Source organism: Limanda limanda, chromosome 11, assembly GCF_963576545.1.
Source record: "Limanda limanda chromosome 11, fLimLim1.1, whole genome shotgun sequence".
NCBI lineage: Eukaryota > Metazoa > Chordata > Actinopteri > Pleuronectiformes > Pleuronectidae > Limanda > Limanda limanda.
Genome location: NC_083646.1, coordinates 6,862,308 through 6,887,791, shown reverse-complemented (window position 1 = coordinate 6,887,791; position 25,484 = coordinate 6,862,308). Strand labels below are relative to the sequence as shown.

The following is a 25,484-nucleotide window of genomic DNA, read 5'->3' as shown; positions in this document are numbered from 1 at the left end:
AAAAAAAGGATCTGAACCATCTGGATTTACCTGCTTTCCTCATTTATTGGTAATAAAAATGTGTTCTGATCAAAGTCGCACTCACAGAAAAACACAATGTTGTTACACCAATAACATGCAAGCTATTATAATCCTTTTTGACTTTATTGAACCCATTCATCAGACATTTACAGTCTCGTGGAAAAATGCTTGCAAAACCCAAGTTGATTAAAGTGGCTGAACTTCCTCTGGCAGCAGCAGCCAGTCGTGGTAGCTCTGGCTCTGACCTGCACAATGATCAGGAGGAAGTTTGGACCGTTCTTCCTGCAGAACTGCTTTTGTCTGGTGTGAACGACTCTCCAGGTCCCTGAAGTCGTTTTGTAGTAGATTTACAGAAACGTTTGAGGTAATTGTCCTGCTGCATCAGCTGGCCTGCACAGAGCTTAAGCTGCTGGACAGCAACCTGGTATTATCCTTCAAGATTCCTGATAAAAGTTATGTTGTGAAAATGAATGATATTGTTTTGTTGCTCATCCCTAATTGATCTCAAGACTTCTAAGATCACGTTTTTGCATCAGCAGATGATTCTTGTGAATAGCAAACTCAGAATGTAACTTTTCCTCATTAAAAATGTCTATTTGTTAGATTTGAACATATTTTAAGACGGATGTATAAATAAATGCAGGTAATTTCAAACAGTTCAGTGTTTCTTGCCCCTGTAAACTAATTATTAACTGAAGGACATTTTCATTGACATTAATTTTACCTGTGATTGTGTGTCCCTGATAATAATTGATGTAATTTCTTAATGTAAACCCCACACAGTTATTTTTAGAACTCCAGTTCCCCTTTCAGTGGTAGTTAAGGTAAAGACGTATTCAAAAATAGTCAAATTGGATTTTAAGAAAAATGTTGGAAGAACCTTAAAAGGCTTAACAGTAAGCAGCAGTCAGTGTAATGACAAACCCGAACTTGAACAAGGTTATAAAAGGAATGGGTTACTTCACGATAAATGTGAAAACAAGAATGACTTTTTTCTGCACGTTTCAATAGGCCCAGGGCTATTGCATCAATTTCCAATGGCTATGACAACCCACATCTATCATAGTTGCATTTCCCCAGAACACACCGATGGTTGATTTTTATTGATGGTAAAGATGGGCTTTCCCACCTCTGTGATCTCTCACTGTCTGCAGCTCAGGAAATGAGAAACATACTTACACGGACTGGGGGAGGATTAAATCTCGAGTCTTCTGTTTGTCAAAGCATGTCCTTCCTGTAATTATCTGAAAGTGCGCACACAAACACAGCGCGGAATCTTTTATCGCAACAAGAGGAGGTTTCCTTGAACTCCTCCACTCCCTGTTAGTGGAGTCAATAAACCTTTTGATGTGGGGTTGTGGGTGAGCTCTCAGTATCTGTCATAGCCAAGTATTGCACGTCACCTTCCAGCAGTAGAGGTCATCGCATCCCTGATAAGTATTTGTTGAGTAGTTTTGTGTTTAGTCTCGCAGTAAGTCGACTTTCCTGTAAAGCTGTGGAAGCACCTGCATGTGTCAGGGGTTGTACAGCTTCCCACACACCCAGCAAACCCAGTGGAGGGTGCACTTGACTGTCAAGGTCTTATTCATCATATGAAGCATGACAACAAAGCTGTTCTCGGACAAGCACTGAACTCTGGATGTTTGTCCCGGAGGGGCTGTATGTGAGAACGCAAATGTCAGAGTCAGATGCTCCGGACCCTTCCCGGGACATTTCCTGCCAGCTTTCTGGTAAAACGTCCGGAAAATTCAGAGCAAGCCCGTGTTAGAATACAGCAGGAAAATTCAAAGCAAAAGAGTGGACAGGTTGATGATGCTGTAGCCTCTTAAGCAGCGGGTGAGATTCGCCTAAAATGCCTGTCTGAGGAGTACCGAAAGTAAATTGAAAGCTGTTCTTGAACCATTTGCAGTACATGCGTGATCTTGGTCTCTTTGAAAGGTAACATTCTGAACTTTCCCCCCCATCAGTCAGAATCAGTCTAAGTGCTACTGACATTGAGTAATAGCAGTTGGAACACAGTGAAGTAGAAGGTTTTTATTTCCGCCTGAATATTTTTTGTTAAACAGATGCCTGCAGATGACTCTAGCTGGGACTTATGAGCTGGAAAACACACTGGGACCCTAGCATGAAGCCTTGACTAGCCGTGGTTCAAATTTGATAACAATACCACAGAAAATGAATATTTCACAGATTTTTTCCTAAGGGCATGTCTAGGCGTTTTCCACAAAGGCTATTTGGAACTATGGTAACCAACTAGGCTAAAAAGGCTACTTTTACACTCAAAATCATACTTTTATATAAAGGAGGCAAAACCGGTCATATGGTTTAAAATTCATACAAATAAACATCTTTCATGTTGTTTACATCTTGATGCTGGCTGCGCTGAGATTACGCAACAGCTGACTGTGGCTATTCTTTGATGTAATAGTGTGTTTTGGACTGATTATGTTACTGGATTGAATCGTCTGGACCTTTGGCAATGTACCAAGACTGTTTTCGTTGGAATGTTAGCGATCTGTGGATTAATATGATGCTTCTTAGGTGAGTGACGTCGACTTTGTGATGTTTTTTTCGTGTTAGTGTCTTGACTGAGACGTTAATTGTACCGGCTGTGGTGATCGGATATTGAAATGGTTTACATCAGTCGAATCGGAAGAATCTTAGCTTTGTAATGATATGTTGCATCAGTATCTAGCGGTACGATGTCAATTATGAAGAAAAATTAGATTCAAGAGTTTTTGGTGATAAGAGCCGATGCTGGTGTGGAACAAAAACACATATTTTCCACACTGGCATGAACAAGTTATTTCCTGTGTCCAACATGATCTACTCGGGCGCCTGATCTCCTGCTGCTTTCTTCTTGAGTGAAACCCCGGAAAAAGTCCATACCCAATTTCCCCAGACATTGACGGGTCTGTAAATAGCCTTCCTTGTCATTTGTCCTTTCCCATTTAGTTTTCTTTTGTTTTACCTCCCTTTTGGTTTGAAAACAGTTGTAGAATCAGTCGTCTGGCTAATTACTTGTTTTAGTTGTACCTCCTTTAAGTTTGTAGGATAAAGCTCCTTATGACTGCAGAAGCTTGAGATTAAAGTAATATGTACCGTCCCCCCCGGCCTGACAGTTAAACCTCTCTCTCTCTCTCTCTCTCTCTCTCTCTCTCTCTCTCTCTCTCTCTCTCTCTCTCTCTCTCTCTCTCTCTCTCTCTCTCTCTCTCTCTCTCTCTCTCTCTCTCTCTCTCTCTCTCTCTCTCTCTCTCTCTCTCTCTCTCTCTCTCTCTCTCTCTCTCTCTGACCCCCTCGCTCCTGCTCCTCTGGACAAGCACATTTGTTTTGTCTGTTTGTGGAGGGAACAGAGACGCACAGTTTCAAAGCAGTACAGATAGGAGGGAGGCGTTTGAGGTGCTGCGGTACGATCAGGGTCAGGTTGGCTGTTCACAAACACACACACACACACACACCTGTGCGACAAGCCAGGTGGATTTTCAACACCTCAGTGTATCACCCGCCGTGTGCCTGGTGTTGTTGCTCAGTGTTCACAGCGAGCAGTCGTCACCAATAGTTGAGCCAAAGTCAATTTTCAATAGCTGCTATATTCTTGTTTTGAAAAAGACAGTCGAACTGTACTTCATTACAAACAATATCCTCCTATGGAGTCAGGTAAATTTCACATTTTAGTAATTGTTGACCTATAAAACAGCCTGAATAGAACATTCTGATACCAAAATGTATTTTTAAATTCCTAAGATGTTGTTTTCAAACCCTTACGACAAAGAAATGTAATAGACGGTTGAGATTTTACACTTTAACCACTAACTTTGTGATGAATAATTCTAATTGTAAGGAAAAATCTAATACCACCAAATACAGGTATATATGATAATATGTAGTGCTTGAATTAATAAAAATAAATATTTTTATATAAAAACAACATAAATCTACATCTTTCCTGCATTTTTGAATCTGTAAAATAAAGGTTTTCATATCGGCGCATATCAGCAAACATCACTGTGATGACGGTGACTGTGAAAGGCTCATATTGGTCGGGCTCTTCTGAAAAGCGACCACCACTGCAAAGGGAACCTGAACATGACCCACATCACCGCGTCTCAAGCTTCTCCTGCAGGCGCCACAATCAACCAGATCTACAGGATTCACAGGAAGCCAAAGAATGTAGAGGCGGCCTAATATCACGGTGACGCTGTTTTGATTAAACCCACAAAACTTGGTTGTTTTGATGCTCGTGTGCATCTCGTCACGTTGCCTCTATTCCAAACAGAAATCAGGACTGCGGGTTGGAGGTTACTCTGTGTGATCGGGGCGCTTCCTTGGAGGTCTGGCCTTCGAGGTTGTGCTTCGTCAGGATTGCTTTGTTTGAATTTATAAATTGTTGCAGTTTGTCGGTGTGTATCAGGGAGAGTCCGCGCTTGTGTTTGTACAAAAATGCCAAAAGTGTAGCGACTGTGTGTGTAATGTGGGAAATATAAGCTCATCATTTCAGCGTGTCCCTGCAATACCACTGCTACAAATTGCCGCCCGTCTCCTTGTGTGGGTTTCATACCAAAATAATGAAACCAAGTGGTTGTGTGGGTGTGTGTGTGTCTGAACAAGGGAGCGGAAAACCAAAACTTAACCCTTCACCCTGTATAACTCCACGAGAAAGAAGCAGGATGCTCCGCGGTGTGTTTCTCTCCGTGACTCACGCTGAATGGAAGCCAGTTCCGAGAGGCAGATGAAAGTCAGACTACACCAACTCTGCCCCCTCTCTAATCCTGCCACTCCCTGCTCACCCACTTCACCAGGACCATCACACATTTACAAAGTTCTCCCAGTAACGGAAGACATTGTCGGAGTTTAAATTGAGGACTTGTTCAGTCCTGAAATCGCCTGAATTAGGAACTAGGACAAGTCACTCTTCATGATAGACGACCTCATTTGTGCCGCCTCATGAAGACCTATCCGAATGTTTGTAGTCTATCTTTCCGTCATTCATGTGTGTGTGTCTGTGTGTGTGTGTGAAATTGGACTTCCCTCGTACTTTTCACAAAGGGCACCCATGGGAATTACCATTACAAAACTGAGCCTTCACATAGTTTTGTGTGAGAGTGACAGCTGTGGTAGGAATTCCAGACTTTCCCCCTTTTTAAAAACAATTTTCCACACAGACCTACACCCTCCATCAACGGTGCTGGACTCCACAGCCAATCAGAGGAGACGCAGAATACAGGGACCAGGTCAAAACACATATTTCCACGGCTTCCTGACTGTAAACAAACAGTCGGGGGGTTTGCTCACGTTGCCGGCCGTCACCTCACAGAAGGTTTCTGTTCCGTCCTAGGGAGGGTTGTTATGAACTTCCCTTCTGCTGGGCCCTCAACCCTAACATCACCCACACATGTGAGGCTGTGAGTCAAATCGGTGATGAATCACACTCCAACCACGAATCTCATTTATCGGTGACACATCTGGGCCTGGTTTTCTTTTTTCGGTTGAGACTGGCGAGCAGCAGAAGACGGAACAAGACGGCTGAAAAAAGAGGGGGGGGGGGGGTGAAAGAGAGAAACATTTGCCAGGAAAGTTGATGAGTCTCATCTGAGTTTTTGTGTAACGTTTGGCGGCTCTTGCATCAGAATGACCAAAAACATGATAGCATTCTGATTTTTAATCCAGACATTATATTGGCACGTCAGCGAAGCGATTTGTTCCTTCAGGTCGGATGTGGGGGGGGGGCAAGCCTCAGCAGACCCAGAATAGCACTGACATGAGTGTGACACATTTAGCCGAAGAGAACTCACTTGTTTCTGGATCAAAGTGACTCATGTTTCCTTTGTGTGTGTGTGTGTGTGTGTGTGTGTGTGTGTGTGTGTGTGTGTGTGTGTGTGTGTGTGTGTGTGTGTGTGTGTGTGTGTGTGTGTGTGTGTGTGTGTGTGTGTGTGTGTGTGTGTGTGTGTGTGTGTGTGTGTGTGTGTGTGTGTGTGTGTGTGTGTGTGTGTGTGTGTGTGTGTGTGTGTGTGTGTGTGTGTGTGTGTGTGTGTGTACATATGCAAAAATACCATCTTTTAGTACAAGTGTGTCACGTAGAAAACATGTGAAACACGCACAGAGCACATAACAGTACTTGAAGATATAATTTGTCAGAGATCTTTATTTAAATGCATATTTTGTTGTCTTGTTGCAATTTGAATTTCACTTTTTATATCTTTTGTCTTATATATCTTTATATAGATATGTTTATGTCTAAATAAATGCTACCTTGTGTAAATATTAGAAAAAGTGAGAAAATAAGAGGTAAATAAGAAGTAAATATGTATTGTTTTTTAATTATTATTATTGTTTTTCTTATGTGTGGTGTATTTATTGTGTTTTTATGTTTCTATGTTCATTGTATGCACCAATAACCAGAGCAAATTCCAGGTAGGTGTTAACCTACTTGGCAATAAATACTTTCTGATTCTAAATTAACCAATTAATTTAGCTACACATTTAGCCAGTCAACAGTTTTCTCCTTCCACTGTTTGTCCTGGTCACTTTAAAAAGATGAAGGTTATTTATTTCCGGCTCTGTAGAGGTCGATTTTAGGCAATGATGGTGAACACAACAACTCCCACGCTCGTTCACGCCATCATCAAACTCAGTCTTTTACTTTTGTTTTGATTGAGAGACCCTTAGTGGCGGAAGTTTAGTCTATTGTAGAAGAGCTAGTGGGCGAGCAAGTGTATTTTCTTATGAATCATTATGCGTCAACTTTGACATTTCAGTCGAATCTTCGGTCCCGTCGTAAGTTTAGTAACACAGTAGGAATTTAATGTGAAATGTGAGTCATTTGTCCATTAGTCATCTTTAAGGACCTGCTTTTAAAATGTTCCACTACAGTGAAATGAAAACCCTGTGTAACGTCACAGTATTCAGCTGTTGTCTTCCTTTTTCCAAATGCGACCGAACAGATGTCATCATCCGTTCGTTTCCATCGAGACGGCTTCATTTGCCGATCCACACACTTCCTGTTTCACTCACTGCATTTGTGGTCAATGCACCTGTGTTTCATGTGTGTATTCCAAAAATACAGTGTGTCGGCCCGTGTGTAACAGTTTGCTTTTGAGTAGGTGCATGTTCAAATGCTCATAATTTGGAAACCAGCTTTATTCCCCTGACACTTTCTGTACTTTCCCCTGTTTGTCTGATAAAGTTTTCAGTTGCACATTGCATGGAGGTGTGAAGGTTTATTGATGGTGTGGTGGGTGTGTGTGTGTTTGCCTTTAAATGTTTGAAATGTCTAAGTCAAACATGCTTGTTCTTGGTGTTTCCCTTACACGTATCTTATCTTGACATTTGGAATTTCACAGGTCATTTTTCTCCCCCACCATCAGCCACTTGTATTTACTTTACTGAATCTTTGATAAACCAATATCTGTCGGTAATAGCACAGCATGATTTATTCCCAATGCATTTTGCACATCTTTTTAAATTCCTCCTTGTTCCTCCTTGTTCCTCTCTGTTTCTCTCTCAGGAGCCGTTGGGGCCCAGTCCCTGTTCTCCTTGCCTCGGCGGCCTGGCTATGGCACCATGGGGAAGCCCATCAAGCTGCTGGCCAACTGCTTCCAGGTGGAGATCCCCAAGATGGATGTCTACCTCTACGAGGTGGACATCAAGCCTGACAAGTGTCCACGGCGAGTCAACAGGTACGGCAGTCCTCATCTTTGAACCTTTTAGAAATGTGCACTGAGCTAATATCTAATATAGAGCATCCTACAAGGAGTGAGATCCCAATTTGCTGTGTTTTTCCGAGGGATAAATGGAGGTTGACGGACACATGAGATATATCTGGGGTTTAATCTGTGACTTTAGATCCACAGAGGTTTTTATCTGTACTTTGCTGGGTTCAGTTGAACTGAGAGTCTGTGTGTGTTGTACAGGGAGGTGGTCGACTCGATGGTGCAGCACTTCAAGGTGACGATCTTTGGGGATCGCAGGCCAGTGTACGATGGGAAGAGGAGCCTGTACACAGCCAACCCTCTACCTGTGGCACCTGCAGGGGTGAGCTGGAAAACAGATTCATTCAAGTGCAAACGCACAATCCTAACTTGCAAACAGCCTGCGCACACACATGCACTCACAGAAGAACGTACACAAGTGCATCAAACCATGACAGCCACCACAAAGTTCTCTAAAGCTGATTTTAGGCAGGAAGGCTTGCGTTCTTCATATGTGAAACTCAAAGACATTTTCTGGAGTTTGCCTTTTTACAGATGAAGAACCCAGCAGAAGATCCCGAATAGCATCCTTCCAAGTTAACATCCACGTTGTCATCTTCCCTATATATGGCACATCTTATCATCTCACCTACTTCTGATAATTCTGATAATGTCTTTAGCAATTGACTCGGCCATTCGTATTCTTGCATACAGCCCCTCCAGAAGATTTCAGAAAATGCCCCGGACCTCAGTGTTTAAACAGTCCATGTGATCTGATCGGCTCTGTCCTCCCTTTTTTCTTGTCCCCTCACAGGTGGACCTGGATGTCACTCTACCAGGTGAGGGAGGGAAAGATCGTCCCTTCAAGGTGTCCATCAAGTTTGTGTCTCTGGTCAGCTGGCACATGCTCCACGAGGTGCTGACCGGCCGCAGCATGCCTGAGCCTCTGGAGCTGGACAAGCCCATCAGCACCAACCCTGTTCATGCAGTGGACGTGGTCCTGCGACACCTGCCATCCATGAAGTGAGCTCATGTTTTTATCTTCCACAAGATACACACGTCTTAGTTCAACCTCTTGGGCCTAAATAGAAAATGTTAATGTTTCAGAATGACCATTAAAGAAGTAATAATGTCGAGGATAATTTACTTTCCCCGTCTCCCTCTTGAGTCAAACACGTCGTAAAAAAAACGATCCCTCTTCAACTTATAGCAAACACTATTTATTTGTTTTGTCACGGAAGGCGTCAATATCATCTCTCTGATCCCAACGGAAATCAAACGCAGCTTATATGGGCTCAGCTTCATACTTGACCTCGTGCAATCCTTCACTCCACATCACTCTCCTAAGCCCCAGTGAGAGGCAGCGTTAAACGTAATATCACCGGCGCTTTAATGAAAACCTTTGTCAGAGCATTATTAGAAATTGTTATATATATATACGACACTTTTCATTTAGCTCCGCTCGCAGGTGTCAGGCGCCCGGTGTTTCTCTGGCATCTTGACACATTGACAATGCAGGTTTCACTGAGAGAAACATTGAACAATTATTCATCCCGGGAAAGGTAATAAGAGGTTGATGGGTCCAGGCCGTGTCAACAACCTTTTATTTCACGGATGTATTTTCAGACCACATTGAAGAGCTGCTGAATCTGACACTGTTAAACACATATTGACTTTTATTCTCAATTTAGGATGTGAAAGCTGGGAAATCAGACGACAGGCCAAGATAACGATTTCACTGAGCCTCTCTCTGACCATTCTCTCATCCAGACTCACTCAGCCTCCTGCTTTAGTTTATTAACATTGGAGCAAACCACATCACACTTTAACATCTGCTTCCCCATGAGGTCCCATGACTGACATATCTTCTATATGTCGCTGCCTTTGGAGAAATAATCTCAATAAAACTCTGTAATGTTTGATTAGTGCCATTTTTTTTATAATCTTATTATTCAGACGTGTGAATATCTGCAAAGATTCTTCTGTGTGACGCAACTCGATTTCAAAATCAGTCTGGAATTTAAAACTTGTGTAGTCCGAGTCCAGCTCCAGATCACATGTCCAGTCTTCTCCAGCGCCCTTTCCTATTTGCCCCATTCACTCCTTCTCTTCTTGAACTGTTTTCACTCCCTATGACTGTTTACTCTATCTTTCCTTCTTTATCCTCTCAGCCCTTTTTTAATTATTGTCCCTTTCCCCCATCCAGGTATACTCCAGTGGGTCGATCCTTCTTCTCGGCTCCGGAGGGCTATGACCATCCCCTGGGAGGCGGGAGGGAGGTCTGGTTTGGCTTCCATCAGTCTGTGCGGCCCGCCATGTGGAAGATGATGCTCAACATCGATGGTGAGAGCCAATCATCATTGTTTGCCTCGCTCCGGTTCTTACTGTGATGTCTCCCCAGTGGCTCGATATGGCCTCACAGCTTTCAACAATATTAATGTAACAGTTGTTTTTATTGCTCACTGCTTCAGACACAGTGAGATGTTGTGGTTTCACTGGATTCAATCTTTGTTTAAAGATAAAAACTGTCTTCTCCTGTACGTTCACTCAGAAATGTGTTTTCTCTGCTCCTCTGTTACATCTGTGGAAATGAGATTTTAATAATTTAACACATTGATTAGAACAAAGTGGAGCCTCTGTGAAACAAGCTATATTTAGAGAATTGTGCATGAACAGTTTACTCTCATTAATGTGATGTTTTAGGAAATGTAATAGCTGAATTTAACATAGATTTAATGTGACTGTCTTGCTCATGAGAAAGCTACTATTTCTTAGGAGCTACAAAAGGTCTTCAGGTTTCTATTAATGGTTTTTAGACATTATGGAGACTTAAGTTATAGTTCTGTCGAGGGGAACCAATAGTTTTTCATCAGCACATTTCTCATAAGCAGAGCAAAGTCAGAATGGATCTAGTTCCTCTCGCTCAGAAGATTCTTTTCAGATATAAAATATAATGTTCCAAGATCTATTTTGGTAATTGGCTCGGGCTCGGGGCCCCTTGTCAGCAAAAATAAAAATCTGTTAAATGACCTGGAATAGAGAGCTACAATTTCAATCTGTTATTGTTTGTGGAAGACATGTAACAGGAAGGGAGATGCAGAATGTCTTTCACCATATGCACACTGCAGGAGGTGGTGGAGGCTTCACTGTGCACAAGAGCGTGTGTGTTTGTGTGAGATTGATAGAGGAGCTTGGAGGAAGGTGGGTTCTTTGCTGGATGGGAACTGACTGGATGGTTGCTGTGGAGACGGAGGGCGGTGTGTGAGTGTGAGTGTGTGTGTGTGTGTGAGTGTGTGTGTGTGTGTGTTAGTAGTAGTGCCTCCATGAGTGAGACTGGTGGGTGTTGCTGGGGTCAGGAGGGTAGATGTGTGGAGCATTTCCTTCAGACGGCTTTTGTTTCGCTCCAAGTGCTTGAAGCCTCTCTATTTAAATCTTTCCCTCTCATTCTCTCTTTGTCTCACTTTCCCGCCTTCTCATCCTTGGAAATCAATTGGTCACCACCAGTCTGCTCTCCAGCAACAACCCAGAGCAGCAGCTTTCTGCAAAGCACTTGTTTTCTTACTCCTCTGCATGGCATCATGCAGGGCTCTAGGGTTAACCTAAATTCCATTTCCAAAATAAAGGTTAATTCCACATTATCCATATTTGTTACTATATTACTACTGTGTCACTGCATATTGTTACTATGCTGTCGTGCCTTGTTTTGCACTCAACTTAACTTTCCAGGCTCTTATCCACACTTTTCATCTTATACATGTACATTTGCTCCACATTGTGTGGTTAAACAAGCAAGTCAATGTTGCCCCTGATATAAAAAATGTAAAAACAACAAAATAAAAGTAGGGAATCCAATGTACTTGATATTTGTTTATATTTACTACCTAAATATATGTATTTTATATAGAGTTTTATAAACCAGTGGACTGTGCCTGCATACATTTTGGTAATAGGACTAATGAAGTATATATTAGTAAAAAACACAATGGCTTACAACTCAAGTGAGATTTACTGGGCAATGATGCAAGACTCAAGCAACTATCTGGGCAACAGATTGCTTGCACGAGTCACTAAGGAGCTGACTGTGACTCAGGATCCACTTTACATATTCTCATTCTTCTCCAGAGCAACAGACCATATGTGTGTTTTCATTCAGTCTCAGTAATAAAATCCCCTTGACTTGCAGAACCCCCAAACTAAACCCCAATCTCCCCAAGATTCATCAGATGGCATTTTTGCCATGGTGCTGCCCTCTAGTGGGTGATCAGATCACATTGAATTGAAAGTCAAGTGTGATACTGAATATGAGCTCTATTTTAAATCTTAGAACAGAATTTAAAGAGGCAGATGTTAATAAAGTAGACGTTAACTGATATTATTTCTTAACCTTAGTTCATACAAGGGCACAACATTCTACATGCAGGCTCAGTTACAGTGATGTCACTGTTACGTCGACTCCTAATTGGTTGATTGGAATTATCAGGGACCTTCACTCTCTGATCCTGAGTTTAATACCAAACACGGTGACCAGTAAACTTTGTTAAGCTGTTTAAATGTGGTCGCTATCATGTAACTACAGAAAGTGATGTAACAAAAAATAGTTGTTGCTCTTCACTGTTTTGTGAAAGGATAATATAATATGTTGTTGTTTTATTTGTCTTAAACGACTCTCGTCCTTGTTCTCTGTTGCAGTTTCTGCCACTGCATTCTACAAGGCCCAGCCTGTCATTCAGTTCATGTGTGAAGTGCTGGACATCCACAACATCGACGAGCAGCCCCGCCCACTCACCGACTCGCACCGGGTCAAGTTCACCAAAGAAATCAAAGGTGAATCCATGTGTTCCCTGCACGTGAGGAAAGGGGGGGCGGTGTTTTAACGCCAAACCACAAACAGACATATTGCTAATGCAGCTCCAACCCTTTGCATTATTCACCAGGTTTGAAGGTGGAGGTGACGCACTGTGGAACCATGCGGAGGAAGTACCGAGTCTGCAACGTGACCCGTCGGCCCGCCAGCCATCAAACGTGAGTCATGATGGCTCATCTGACAAGCATGCATTGAACATTAGTCATTTATTAGTGAAGTAGCTGAGTGGATGAGGATCTACATCCGAAGTTGAATAGTTCACAAATGACGTTTAATCATCATACAGACATTAGAAGGAAATGGTTCATATCTATGACAATGCTCTATGTGTAGACGCTGTTAGAATGCTCTGGGAAAATTAATTTGATGATGTATGGAATGTTGTGAAGTTATGGTAGATGGCTATAAAGCTAGGTGTGGTTTTTGTTTGTCCGCAGGTTCCCTCTGCAGTTGGAAAACGGTCAGACGGTGGAGCGTACCGTAGCCCAGTACTTCAGAGAGAAGTACAGCCTGCAGCTCAAGTACCCGCATTTACCCTGTCTACAAGTGGGCCAGGAGCAGAAGCACACCTACCTGCCCCTGGAGGTGAGAGAGACCTGTGTTAGTCTTGTTGTAGGGTTTTAATATTACACATAACTCTTATGAGGCGGAGGACTAGTGGCGGAAACTTGGACTATGGGCCGAAAAGGTCTCTGGTTCGTCTCTGGTTCGACTCCACGGAGAAACAACAAAAACACGAACCTGGATTGATCTGTCCAAAAATCCAAGAGGATTCTCCCTACCCTGTCTAGTGCCCCTGAGCAAGGCACCTTACTCCCCTAACATCTGCTCCCCGGGCGCCGTACACGGCTGCTCACTGCTCTGTGTGTCTGACACCAGTTGGGTTAAAAGCAGAGGTTACATTTCCCCTTGCATGAGTGTGCATGTGCATTTCTGTACATGTGTGTGGGATAATAAAATGTATCTTAATCTTAATTAAACATAACTCAGAATATGATGAAATCTGCTGTATCCGGGGGAAGCTCCCAGTATCATCTGTTTAAATATAAAGCAGATCCACTGCAGAAAAATAATGTTTCTCCCCAGAAAATCTCTTACTGGTAAAATAAGAATTAAAGGTATTAAGATTGAATCTGTCATGAGGCATTGTTTAACCTTTGTTTCCATGCAGGTGTGTAACATTGTAGCTGGTCAGCGATGCATCAAGAAGCTGACGGATAACCAGACCTCCACTATGATCAAAGCCACAGCTCGCTCTGCACCCGACAGACAAGAGGAGATCAGCCGGCTGGTGAGTTGAGGAGACACCTGCTGCATCAAGGTCTCTTCTGTCAGAGACACCACATTCATATACTCAAGGGATATTGGTAACACATTACATTACAGATCTGTTATTTCCTCATCATTTCTATAAAGTTTCCCCAGGAAGAATCATCTAGCTTGACACTAATCACAGGAAACATTTAGTTTAGTTAATTAGTGACTTGCTCACTTAGTAATATTCCATTCATCATTAAGTACTAAAATTAAGTGTTTTTCATTTATGCAAAAAACCTAACTGATCCCTCTCTGTTGTTGTTGTGGTTGTTCTTTGCAGGAACAGTCTTTGGGAAATGAATTTGAATTTACAAATTATATATGCGTTGCAGAAAACACAAAAGATACTATTTTTGCATCATATATTATCCTGATATTTCCAGTGAAATATCTCTAGGAAGAATCATTTCATTCACAAGCATGCACCATCATTCAGATGGTGATTATAGAGGTTGAAAGGTCATGGTGTACCAGTCTAGGGGTGGAAACCACCGGAGACAAAAAGCTGCCTGTGAGGCTAAATCCAGGCCAAGGAAATCCTTGAATCCTGAAATAATTTATGACACAGTAAAAAATCCTGGATTGACTGTAAGGAATATTTCATCCTGTATCCATTAATGTTAAATTTGAACATCACGCCACAATGCCGTTATATTGTGAAATGGCCGTGTTGCCAGGCTTGTCAACAGCTGGTTGCCGTGGTGCTCATCTTGATATCAAATTGCCTGTTTGGTAATCTCCTCGCCCAGTTTCTCATTTTCTATCGTTAACAGAAGCATGTATGCGAGCTTGTTCCTCACATTTGGTGGTTACACGGTTACAGGGCTACGCAGGGTCAACGAAAAGAAATGCCAGATTCATAACGACCTCAATTTGTGAGAGGCTGCTGCAGAGCCGGCAGCGGATCGCTCACAGGGAGATTGACAGGCTGTTCACCGGCTGCCTCTGGCCTCCATCAGATTAGCAGTGCACATGTGGTACCTGTCTTTTTTTACCGCATTAAACCACATCTCCCTATCTCCTCACTCAGGAGTAAAATGACTGGACTCGCTCACAGGAAATCATCACAGACATCCACTCTGCTGGTGTTTTCATTTAGAAGCTGTCGGAGCCGTGTGGGTGGAGGAGCAAAGGTTCACAGGTTCACAGGTTCACAGGCAGAAAAGGAGAAAACAAGCAGATGAGCAGCGTCTGTCAGTAAATACATAATTAAGTCTGTAATATGTTTGCTTTTGGATGAGGGTGAAGAGACCTGACAGATTTATTATTTTATTTGTCCTTATCCACTGCCACTCTAGAAAAATATTACATAATAAAAGGTTTACTGCAAAATACATAACACTTTTATTCACAGCAACTGTGCATTTCAATGAGCAACTTTTCCTTTTCTTTTTTTATATATGCTTATTTGCTTTCTTACTGAGAATTAGATGGAAATCTAAAAATATTGCACAAGGTAACGACCTGAAGTATCTCACAAGTTTCTGTATGGAATAAGCAAATGAGATATAACTTCTTCTACCTACTGATGGAGCCATGCTAGCTGTTTCCCCCTTTTTCCAGTCTGTATGCTAAGCTAAGCTAACCAGCTGTTGGCTGTAACCTGACAATAAATTACAAAATACGAGAATCTTCCAGCTCTTGTTATCGAACTCTTAACGAGAAGGCAAATAGGCTTAATGTCAAACCCCAGTTGGAAACATGTCTTGTCTCCTTCACTGCATTGATCTTTACTCGTACTGTAATAAGCTACTTCCCTGACGCTGTTCCCGTTTCCCCCCTCCGTCTCTTGCAGGTGCGCAGTGCCAACTACGAGGCCGACCCCTTCGTGCAGGAGTTCCAGTTCAAAGTGCGCGACGAGATGGCCCACGTGACGGGGCGAGTGCTACCCGCCCCCATGCTGCAATACGGCGGCAGGGTGAGCACAGAGCACTTTATGGTACCCTTCTTTTAAATCACGCCCATTCTCTCTGTTTGTCCGACACGCTCTCCCCTTCCTCTGCCTTCACTGCGCTTGTCTCTGAAGGGAACTAACTCACTGGCTTCTGTTTGACCTCCATGGTGTCGGCCTTTTTCTTTTTTGTGGTTGAGTCTCCATAGTGCAAACTTTGATTCCACCTTAAAAACAGATAAAAGCACTTTGTTTATCAGTTTCAAACAGGGCAGGAAATGGGTTTATCCATATGTCACGATTTTGTTTGAACAAAATAAAATGACCTAGATCATGATTGGATAGATTTTAAACTTTAAGTTTTTTCAGTCGATCATTATGGCAGATAAAGCCAAAACGTTTCCAGAAATTTGCTTAATGTTAATCCTTCTTATTGAACTTAATGAGGTGGATTTAAGAGGTTTCCAATAGAAGCAGATTATTGAGACTGAACCACATTGTTAATTAACATCTGTTTGTGGACATACTTTTATTATTATTGTGCATTTCATGTGTTACAGATACTACACAGCACTGAGCATGACACACATCTTACACACTTTTGATTCCATCTCATAGTGCATTACACTGTGCATCACACTGTACATCACACTTTCTAATTTTTCTTTGAAGTTAAAGTGACTTTCTTTTGTAATTCCCTGTTTCTTGAAGTAATTTCTTTGAAGAGTGTGAATATGTGTTCAAAAAAATTGCATATTAATGTATTGTGGTGTGGATGTAGAGTGATCGTGATGCCGGTGATGTCTCCGAATATAAGAGTGTATGTTAGTGCGTGATTCTGTTCTGTGAGCAGTACGAATGTTTGCCCACATAATTGTGAGTATATGAGGTGAGACTGCGATGTTGTTTCAGAACCGCACCGTAGCCACGCCCAGCCACGGGGTGTGGGACATGAGGGGGAAGCAGTTCCACACCGGGGTGGAGATCAAGATGTGGGCCATCGCCTGCTTTGCCACACAGAGGCAGTGTCGGGAAGAAATCCTGAAGTATGATTATTTATTCATGCTTTTAAGATTAATATTGAAACCACCCGACAGTTCTACATCTCACTATATTAATGTTCCAGATGCTTGTGTATTTTTGTCTCCATAAGCTTAACAGTTAACTTTAATAGTTAATATCAGAGCAACAATTCATATATGATATCAAGTAACGTATGTCAGTTAAACAAAAGGATATTTTCCCATCTGTGGTCTGGCCAGGTTTTGAAAAATTGCCTTTAATTCCTTGTTTTTTTATTCCAGTGGAAAAACAGCTTCATGGGAAAATTAAATATCTGCTGCAGACTTTATTCTTAGATTTTAAGACAACCCAACTCGTTCTTTACGTATGTAAATTTATGTTTATATGGATGTAACCACACTAAATACTAAACCACATTACTGGCATGGGTGCACAAAAAATCTTTGGCCAATAAATGTGGTAAAATGGGTAAATATTAAGTGGAAAACTATAATTCAAGCAGATGGACATAGGCAGTATTTATGCTGTTTGCTCATTTTGCTTTCTCCAAGCTAGACTACAGAGACCAGCACCCTTCCCTTCACTGTTTACACTGTGCCTTTCCTTTCTCCTGCAGGGGTTTCACGGACCAGCTACGTAAAATCTCGAAAGATGCCGGGATGCCAATCCAAGGTCAGCCATGTTTCTGTAAATACGCCCAGGGAGCGGACAGCGTGGAGCCCATGTTCCGACACCTGAAGAACACGTACGCCGGGTTGCAGCTCATCATCGTCATCCTGCCGGGAAAGACTCCCGTCTACGGTGAGAAAACTCCTGGAAATTAAAATTAATAGTAAAGGAGAGATATGTATTGGTCTTGAAGACTGTGGAAACACTTATTCTATTCTTGGACTGAATGCCAGAGTGATATTCTATCTCCCAAATGCACTGTATGTCACTAAGAGTCATATTAAATACACTGAATTGAAAAATATTCTTTTTATCAACAGTTTGAGGGATAGATTTTTAAAAAAACATCACTATTTCTGCAAGGATGACACATTTTTAAATATAAATATGTTATTTGATTATCCCTTTTTTTACATCCATAGCGGAGGTGAAGCGAGTAGGAGACACCCTCCTCGGCATGGCCACACAGTGTGTCCAGGTGAAGAACGTGGTGAAGACGTCCCCTCAGACCCTCTCCAACCTCTGCCTCAAGATCAACGTGAAGCTGGGAGGCATCAACAACATCCTGGTGCCTCATCAACGGTCAGTCAGCCCCTCTCCCTCCACGTTATATGCCATAGATAGTAATACTCGTTTAAACTGGCTTCTAACACCTTAAATTGTTAAAAGGATTTAAAATCATTTGTGTCAGTATATAAGTATCTGTCACATACATGAGAATTTGTCCTGATGATATTTGCACATGTAACATATGTGGACTATTAGGTTCGGTTGGAGCCATTAGTGTGAATGCCAAGACACAGAGACAGAGGGTGCATTTAAATATAATTTGTATTTTTCAAAAAACAGTAGTGCAAATCTTTCAACAAAAATAAATATCTCAGTTAATTAATATTTTTCATTTCAGTTATATAAGGTTATAAAAGGTCAAGTTATTAACATCATCATTTGAGACCTGGGTTACACACAGATGCCATAGTAGCATGCGACCATACAACATATTATTCCATGTGTGTATTTTCAGTATAATTCATGGTTTTGCTTTGTTTCTGAATTGACAGGCCGTCAGTGTTTCAGCAGCCAGTTATCTTCCTGGGAGCAGATGTTACTCATCCACCTGCGGGAGACGGGAAGAAGCCTTCGATTGCAGCAGTAAGTCCTTTTTTTAAAATTATTATCTGCTTGACATTCTCTCTTGATTTGCATTTTTATCTGAGTTCCCTTCTCCTGCCCTCCTCCTTCCTCCCGCTGCCCTAATCTTCCACTGCCACTCTTCACTCGTGCCCCCTCTCTCTCCTCCAGGTGGTTGGCAGTATGGACGCCCACCCCAGCAGGTACTGTGCCACAGTGCGGGTCCAGAGGCCCAGGCAAGAGGTCATCCAGGACCTGGCCTCCATGGTGCGGGAGCTGCTCATCCAGTTCTACAAGTCAACTCGCTACAAGCCCACCAGGATCATTTTCTACAGGGACGGAGTTTCAGAAGGCCAGTTCAGACAGGTCAGCGCAGACTTCTTCTCTTCTTTCACAAAATGACTGTTTGTTTGTAGTCAGGGGTTGGAACTGTCCTCTTTCTCTTAATCTTAGAAATCTGTTGTTTCTCTGAAGCTGTTCTGAAGACATGACGCCTCCGGGTGGCTGCTAGCTGAACTGTAGTTTACTTTTGCTCAGCTTGTTTCTCTGAAAAGATCCAGACGTCCAATAATAAATAAAACCATTCATTCGATTAAATATATATCGTTAAAAACGACCAAGATCTAATCAATAAAAAGTCAAAATCAATGAGGATTGGACACCAGGGGCCTGTGATCAAAATAAAAGTTTTGAAAAGTGAATCAAATGACAGTTTTCTCAACATTTTAATGCAGGAAAAGTACATAATATACCTTTTAATAGTTTTACAATGCATTATTCTTAAGTTTGGTGTAAAGCTCTATCGTCCATGACTGATAAAACATCATAAGAACATAATAAAAGTATGTAGTGTACAGTTTAAGGACTAAATTATCATTCCACAGATTATCACAGATTATTAAAATTTATATAATTTTGCTCTGGCTCCCACAGGTGCTGTATTATGAGCTGCTGGCCATTCGTGAGGCCTGTATCAACCTGGAGAAGGAGTACCAGCCAGGCATCACCTACATTGTTGTGCAGAAACGCCACCACACCCGCCTCTTCTGTGCCGACCGCAACGAAAGAGTGAGTCCCAACCAACACACACAAACACACAACCATGCCTCCCATTAAAGCCAGTACAGAGCGTTATGTATTAGTCCATATTTTCCATGCTCTGCCAGCACGTTAACTACTGGAAATGGGCCTGCTTAATTACCTTTTGTTGTCAATTGGACTGGACTATTCACCCCCCCTAACTACTATAATTACATTTGATTAGAGCATTAGAGAGCCCAGTGCAAACCCAGAGCTCTGGAGTGGCACTCAAGGCCCCAAGAGTCAGACTTATCCAGTAACAACCTTATTTTCAGAGCATGCACTCTCATATGGAGTATTAGCCTCTCTGGGCTATAAAGCTTTTAATTGATTGGTTGGAAAGCACTTGGTAAACCTTTGCCTGCGTTGGTCCATCAACTAGTTCTTTTCCCAAGAATAATTTTTTCACTGCTATCAAAGATTTGTTCTGTGTTGTTCATTTCCTGCTTCTTCCGCTTGCTGTTCCAGATGTTTCGGGGTTCAGACGGTGAACAGTAGGAAAATATAAAAAATTCTCTAATTGCATTAGTAGGGACTAACTGAAGTCAATTTGATTTTGTCAGGTTGGACGTAGTGGAAACATTCCCGCTGGTACGACCGTGGATACGGACATCACCCATCCGTACGAGTTTGACTTTTACCTCTGCAGTCACGCTGGAATACAGGTCAGACCAATCTCCTCTCCTCGCCTCTCACTCTCCTCTCCTCTCCTCTCCTCTCCTCTCCTCTCCTCTCCTCTCCTCTCCTCTCCTCTCCTCTCCTCTCCTCTCCTCTCCTCTCCTCTCCTCTCCTCTCCTCTCCTCTCCTCTCCTCTCCTCTCCTCTCTGCTCATCACTCTCTCCTCTATTAAGATCTGTACGTCTGAACACTGGGCTGTTCAGGGGCTGTGCATTGTTTGAACTAGTTAGAGAAAAGAGGAAATACCTTATTCTCTCATTTCTCCTTTTCTCATAACTATCTTAAGTTTAGATCCTGGAGAGTTCTGTGAGATCTGTAAACCAAATCTGGTCATTTTCAAGTTTTCATTAAAAAAGCTTCTATTTTCAATACAGCTGAAAAGGTTTTTTAGATCAAGGGAAGGTTGGATGCAATCTTATCAAATATCTCAAGCAGCCAAAAGCATTGGAGCTTGAATGTGGTTCTTAATGATGATCTAATATTGCCACTTGATTGTCTTCCTGCAGGGCACCAGCCGGCCCTCCCACTACCATGTACTGTGGGATGACAATTGTTTCACCGCTGATGAGTTCCAGCTGCTCACCTACCAGTTGTGCCACACCTACGTGCGCTGCACCCGCTCCGTCTCCATCCCGGCGCCAGCCTACTACGCCCACCTGGTGGCCTTCAGAGCCCGCTACCATCTGGTGGACAAAGAACACGACAGGTGAGGAGGGAAGACAGTGAGCACAGGGTCTCTTCTCTGGACTCTGTGTGTGTGTGTGTGTGTGTGTTGTAATTAGGGTTACAAAGGGGCGGAAAGTTTCCGGTAAATTTCCGGAAACTTTCCGGAAACTTTCCATGGGAAGTTAAGCTTGGGAATCTATTTTAAAGATGTATGGAATGCAGCACACACTGCATGTTGAGTTTCAACCCTCCACTGTGCATTCTTCCATCACATGCACAGATAACTCCCAGCATCCTTCACTCTACAGCAGGGCTATTGAGGCCTGCTGTAGAGTGCAGGACTAGTCAGGTAAGTTTCAATGATATTACTGTGGAAAATATATTAGCATGCTGATTGAGGATTGTTCATCTGTTCATCTAGCCTATTTCCATTCATTTATCCATCAATTGTAAAATATTTTTACAGACGATTCCAATTGTTTGGCTAACTATTTATATCTCTGGCATTGCATTAGTGCTTTTTTACAAACTTTTTTCTCATCTTATTCTACAGAACAATGCCACGTGCACTCTCTCATGTGTGGAGACATTTCACCCCATCCAATGTAGAAGGAAAGGCTGTGTACATTTGATAATACTGTGCAAAGACCTATGTTAAGAATGACACAACGATGCAGAAGCATATAGTCAAGTGCCCAAAGTTTCCTCAGGGCTTAAATCAGCCTATGACAAAACAAAATGTTTATATTTATGTCTGTACATGACAAGGTAAATACAGTTAGTATAAATTACCTACAACATTTTCAGTTTATTCCCGTTAATTCCCGTATATTCCCGTATATTCCTGTTAATTCCCGTTAATTCCCATGGAAAGTTTCCAAATTTGAATATTCCCGGAATTTTGCAACCCTAGTTGTAATATCAGCAGATTTTCTTGTTGTTTGTCGTCCATCTTAACTGCTTCCCTCCCGTCCCCCCCGCAGCGCCGAGGGCAGCCACGTGTCCGGTCAGAGTAACGGTCGGGACCCCCAGGCGCTGGCCAAAGCTGTTCAAATCCACCACGACACCCTGAGGACCATGTACTTCGCCTGAGCTGCCACCAACCCTCCCCAGTCATTGCCACCCTTCACACACACACACACACACACAGACGCAACCTTGCACGCCTGGCTCATAGGTGCGAGTCCAGCCCCCCCCCACACGCCTAGTCAATCCGGACCTGACACTGTGCAGAGGAGAGCCGGGAGGAGGGAGGGGAGGAGGCACACCCACACTGGACTGAGGATGCAAACGTCGCTTTAAAAACAAACAAGGAGAGAAACTCAGCACTATTATGCAATATGAAACCAGCCAACCAGTTCCACCCTCATCAGGCCCCACTTCATCGCCCCCCCACCCTCCCCTCTGTTCGTCTCCTTTACTCGTGGCCTGGTGGGTGTGTTTCCTGTTTGTTTGTACCTCTCCCCTCCTTCCGCACAGTCTCTCTCTCTTTACCACCCACTAATCTGCTCCTTTGCCATTTACAGTACCTCAATTCAGTTTGAGCAGCAGCACTTTTTACATTCTGCCAGTTCCACTGCAGTTTGTTGTTAATTCTCCCCGGTGTTTGAAACGAGAGAAGCATCAGACTCTGGAGTTGTTCCATTGTGTTTTTTGATTTCTTTTGGAATTTAGCTATCTCAGTTGGCTGGAGGTTCCGGCCAGTTGCCACTTTTAATATTCCTTATTTTTTCTTCTTGTTTTCTCTTTTCTGTCACTTTTCACTAGTGTGTGAAATCACCAGTTACATGTTCTTTTGAGCACACTGCCACCTGTTGGCGACGAGGTATAATTGCCCCCTTAAAGTTTTATCATGTAGTTAGATCAGTTTTGTCTTTAACATTTAAACGGGGGCAGTTTATATTGGCTGATGTATCAATTGCTAAATTGCAGCCATATATGGATTTTTATTTAAAGTATAACACTGTTATTTCTCCTTCTACTTTATGGACATTATGTTTTTAATCATTTAAACGTGTAATCCTATGTTTTTAATCCTTGTAGTCATGCATTCATTTCCCTCAGTGCTTTAGTTTGAGATGGTGGTTTAATAGAGATCATGTCGATGGTTTCCTCCAGTGCAATAATCCGTTGAACGAAGGGAAGAGGATTTTAGGGGACGTACACAACTCAAAAGAACAGTTACACATTTCATTTGAAAGTGAGAGTCCTCGGTAGATGAGATGTTTGCCACTTGCCAGAGACGTTCATGTTTTCCTCCTCTTTTGCGAGATGATTGATCAGCACGTTTTATGAGTTTTGCCTTTTCTTACTGGGCAAAGAAAACCCAAACGGTTCAACTGCAGTTTCATGTTTTTACTTGAATTGAAGGATTTTATGCGCCTCTTCGGTTTGAGAATATTTCACATCAATGGCCATAATTCCATAATTCCTGAGTATCAGTTTGCCAATGAGGCAGATTTTTCCCAATTATTTTAGAATTAACTCATTTATGGAAAACAAAGCTTTTCACCCGACTGCAGCAAAGCGTCTAAAGGCCATAAAGAGGTAGTATTCAAGTGCCTGGTGGAAGTTAAAGTGTTCGATGGTCAAAAGCTGTACAACCTAATATTCTAGGGATCCTGTTTCAGTGGGTAAAGGAATCAAAAAGAAAGTTTCACCTGATGCCTCTTATTCTTCTCAACAACCGTCTACTGACTTTTCTATACATCTCATTCAAATCATCCTAAGATCTATATATTTATTATGTTTGCCTGTACAGCAGTGTGAGCTGTTGGCTTTGCTTCCGAGCGGCGTTCAAGCAAAGCCGGCCGAGTTGTCTTTTTTGCTAAAATATTCGCCAGATATGGATCCAGCTGCTACAGTGTGTTTGTACCTAACAGGGGCCGGGTTCATGGGCACGGAGTCGCCCTCCCCCCCTCTCAATAAACCAATCCTTTCAATAACCCGTCTTTCAGAAAACCTCCGAGTACAGAACGAGGTTCAACTCCTGTGTGCATGGAACCGGCCCAACAGTTGAGACGGGCTTCGGAAGCGGAGCCGAGGAGCGGAGTGTGCGACCGACCTTTGCAGCAGAAGTAGAGCTGACCGATCCGAATCGTTTGTCCGGATCGCAGTCGCCACCTCGCTCCTCGCCGCCGCTGACCACCTGAAGCCCGTCCAGGGGGGGAGGGGCGGGGTGTGTGTTGTTTTTAATCTGCACTAAAAGAAGCGTGTGTTTTCGGGACTGAACACAGGCCTGGTGCTACTCATTCTGGATTAGAATCTGAAGCTGAACCTCTATAGGAGACTGTACATGAGCAGGTGGGAAGGTTAGACAGTGGTAGACCTCACTCAACGAAGCCCGGGGGGGGGGCGGGGGGGTCCGGACTTGGTTGTTGCGGTCAGCGTTGAGAATCCGCAAATGGTACAATGACAGCCCAGTGCTCTAGGACAGTGAGGTATAATGTAGGGTCCTATATCCGCTGTTGCATTCGACTGCCTTCTCGTGTGGAAGCCAGCGAGTTTTGAGCCTTCATGATTTCACTAGTGTCCGAAAGCCTTTTTAAAAAGCCAGATCGAAAGTATATTTGTACATTTTAAATGATGTAATGCACACCACTTATTTTTGCTAACAGAAAAAAAACAAAACAATGTAGTCTAATTATTAATCTTAGTAATAAATGTATCATGACACGTAATGGTTTAAAAAAAAAAGATGTAATAACAAAGATTTATTATTGCAATAGACTGTTGACTTGTTCCTGTGTCACTGTATAATAGTAAATTGTGCGTGTGAACAGTGTTGAAACTAGTGATTTGTGTGTTTGGACTGTCATACTGTTATCGATAGGGACGTGGACTGAAACCGCCTCTTGCTTTGATATTTGGAAAAAAACAGCTGCAACTTATTATTTTCGATGTGTGTACGGTTCAGGGTTTGTCGTAGAAGAAGTAAACTGAACTCCGAGAGGCTTTTGTATCCAGACGTCACATCTCTCGACAAACCGTAGATTAGAAGAAGAGTCGGCGAATGTCTCGGAACTTCTGCTCCTGAATGTTCTCGGCTTTTCTTCACCTGGTGCTGACGCCTGCTGCTTTATCAATGGTGGAGAGAGAGCAAGGAAATCGGGCGAGTGGTTTAGAGAAGTGTCGCTGACCCATTTCAAGGACACATAATCGGAACAAGGGGCAGTCGTTCTCTAATCCTTAAGTGTTGAAGCCTCAAGGGGAGGATTGAAGTCGGAATTGCGACCTCTTGTTGCTTTTTCCACAAAGACGCGCCGGCCTCCCGGTAAATCTGTGGTGTGACAAAGCCTGTAATCTCATTGTCGCTCTCCGTTCCCCTTTGCTCCCTGAACATTTACTCCCCCGTGCCAGAGTACTACATTCCACGGTCGTACTTTCCCAATCCGATCCCCCTGGGAGGCGTAACAGAAGAAAAACAAAGATTGACGACATAGTGGTGGCGTCTGGG

At 42.7% G+C, this 25,484-nt stretch overlaps 1 protein-coding gene across 1 annotated transcript in view; it reads left to right on the top strand.

The window, feature by feature from the left end:
• Positions 1-22,425, top strand: part of ago3a (argonaute RISC catalytic component 3a) — a 31,690-nt gene extending 9,265 nt beyond the window's left edge. The window contains exons 2-19 of the mRNA XM_061081081.1: positions 7,526-7,697; positions 7,932-8,052; positions 8,524-8,732; positions 9,916-10,052; positions 12,399-12,533; positions 12,644-12,731; positions 13,011-13,158; positions 13,745-13,864; positions 15,686-15,808; positions 16,694-16,827; positions 17,421-17,605; positions 17,896-18,055; positions 18,535-18,625; positions 18,776-18,970; positions 19,538-19,672; positions 20,248-20,349; positions 20,869-21,068; positions 22,012-22,425. Coding sequence (XP_060937064.1) covers positions 7,526-7,697; positions 7,932-8,052; positions 8,524-8,732; positions 9,916-10,052; positions 12,399-12,533; positions 12,644-12,731; positions 13,011-13,158; positions 13,745-13,864; positions 15,686-15,808; positions 16,694-16,827; positions 17,421-17,605; positions 17,896-18,055; positions 18,535-18,625; positions 18,776-18,970; positions 19,538-19,672; positions 20,248-20,349; positions 20,869-21,068; positions 22,012-22,120 — 2,564 coding nt within the window. The 3' untranslated portion in view covers positions 22,121-22,425. The remainder of the gene's footprint in view (positions 1-7,525; positions 7,698-7,931; positions 8,053-8,523; positions 8,733-9,915; positions 10,053-12,398; positions 12,534-12,643; positions 12,732-13,010; positions 13,159-13,744; positions 13,865-15,685; positions 15,809-16,693; positions 16,828-17,420; positions 17,606-17,895; positions 18,056-18,534; positions 18,626-18,775; positions 18,971-19,537; positions 19,673-20,247; positions 20,350-20,868; positions 21,069-22,011) is intronic.
• The last annotated feature ends 3,059 nt before the right edge of the window (positions 22,426-25,484 follow it).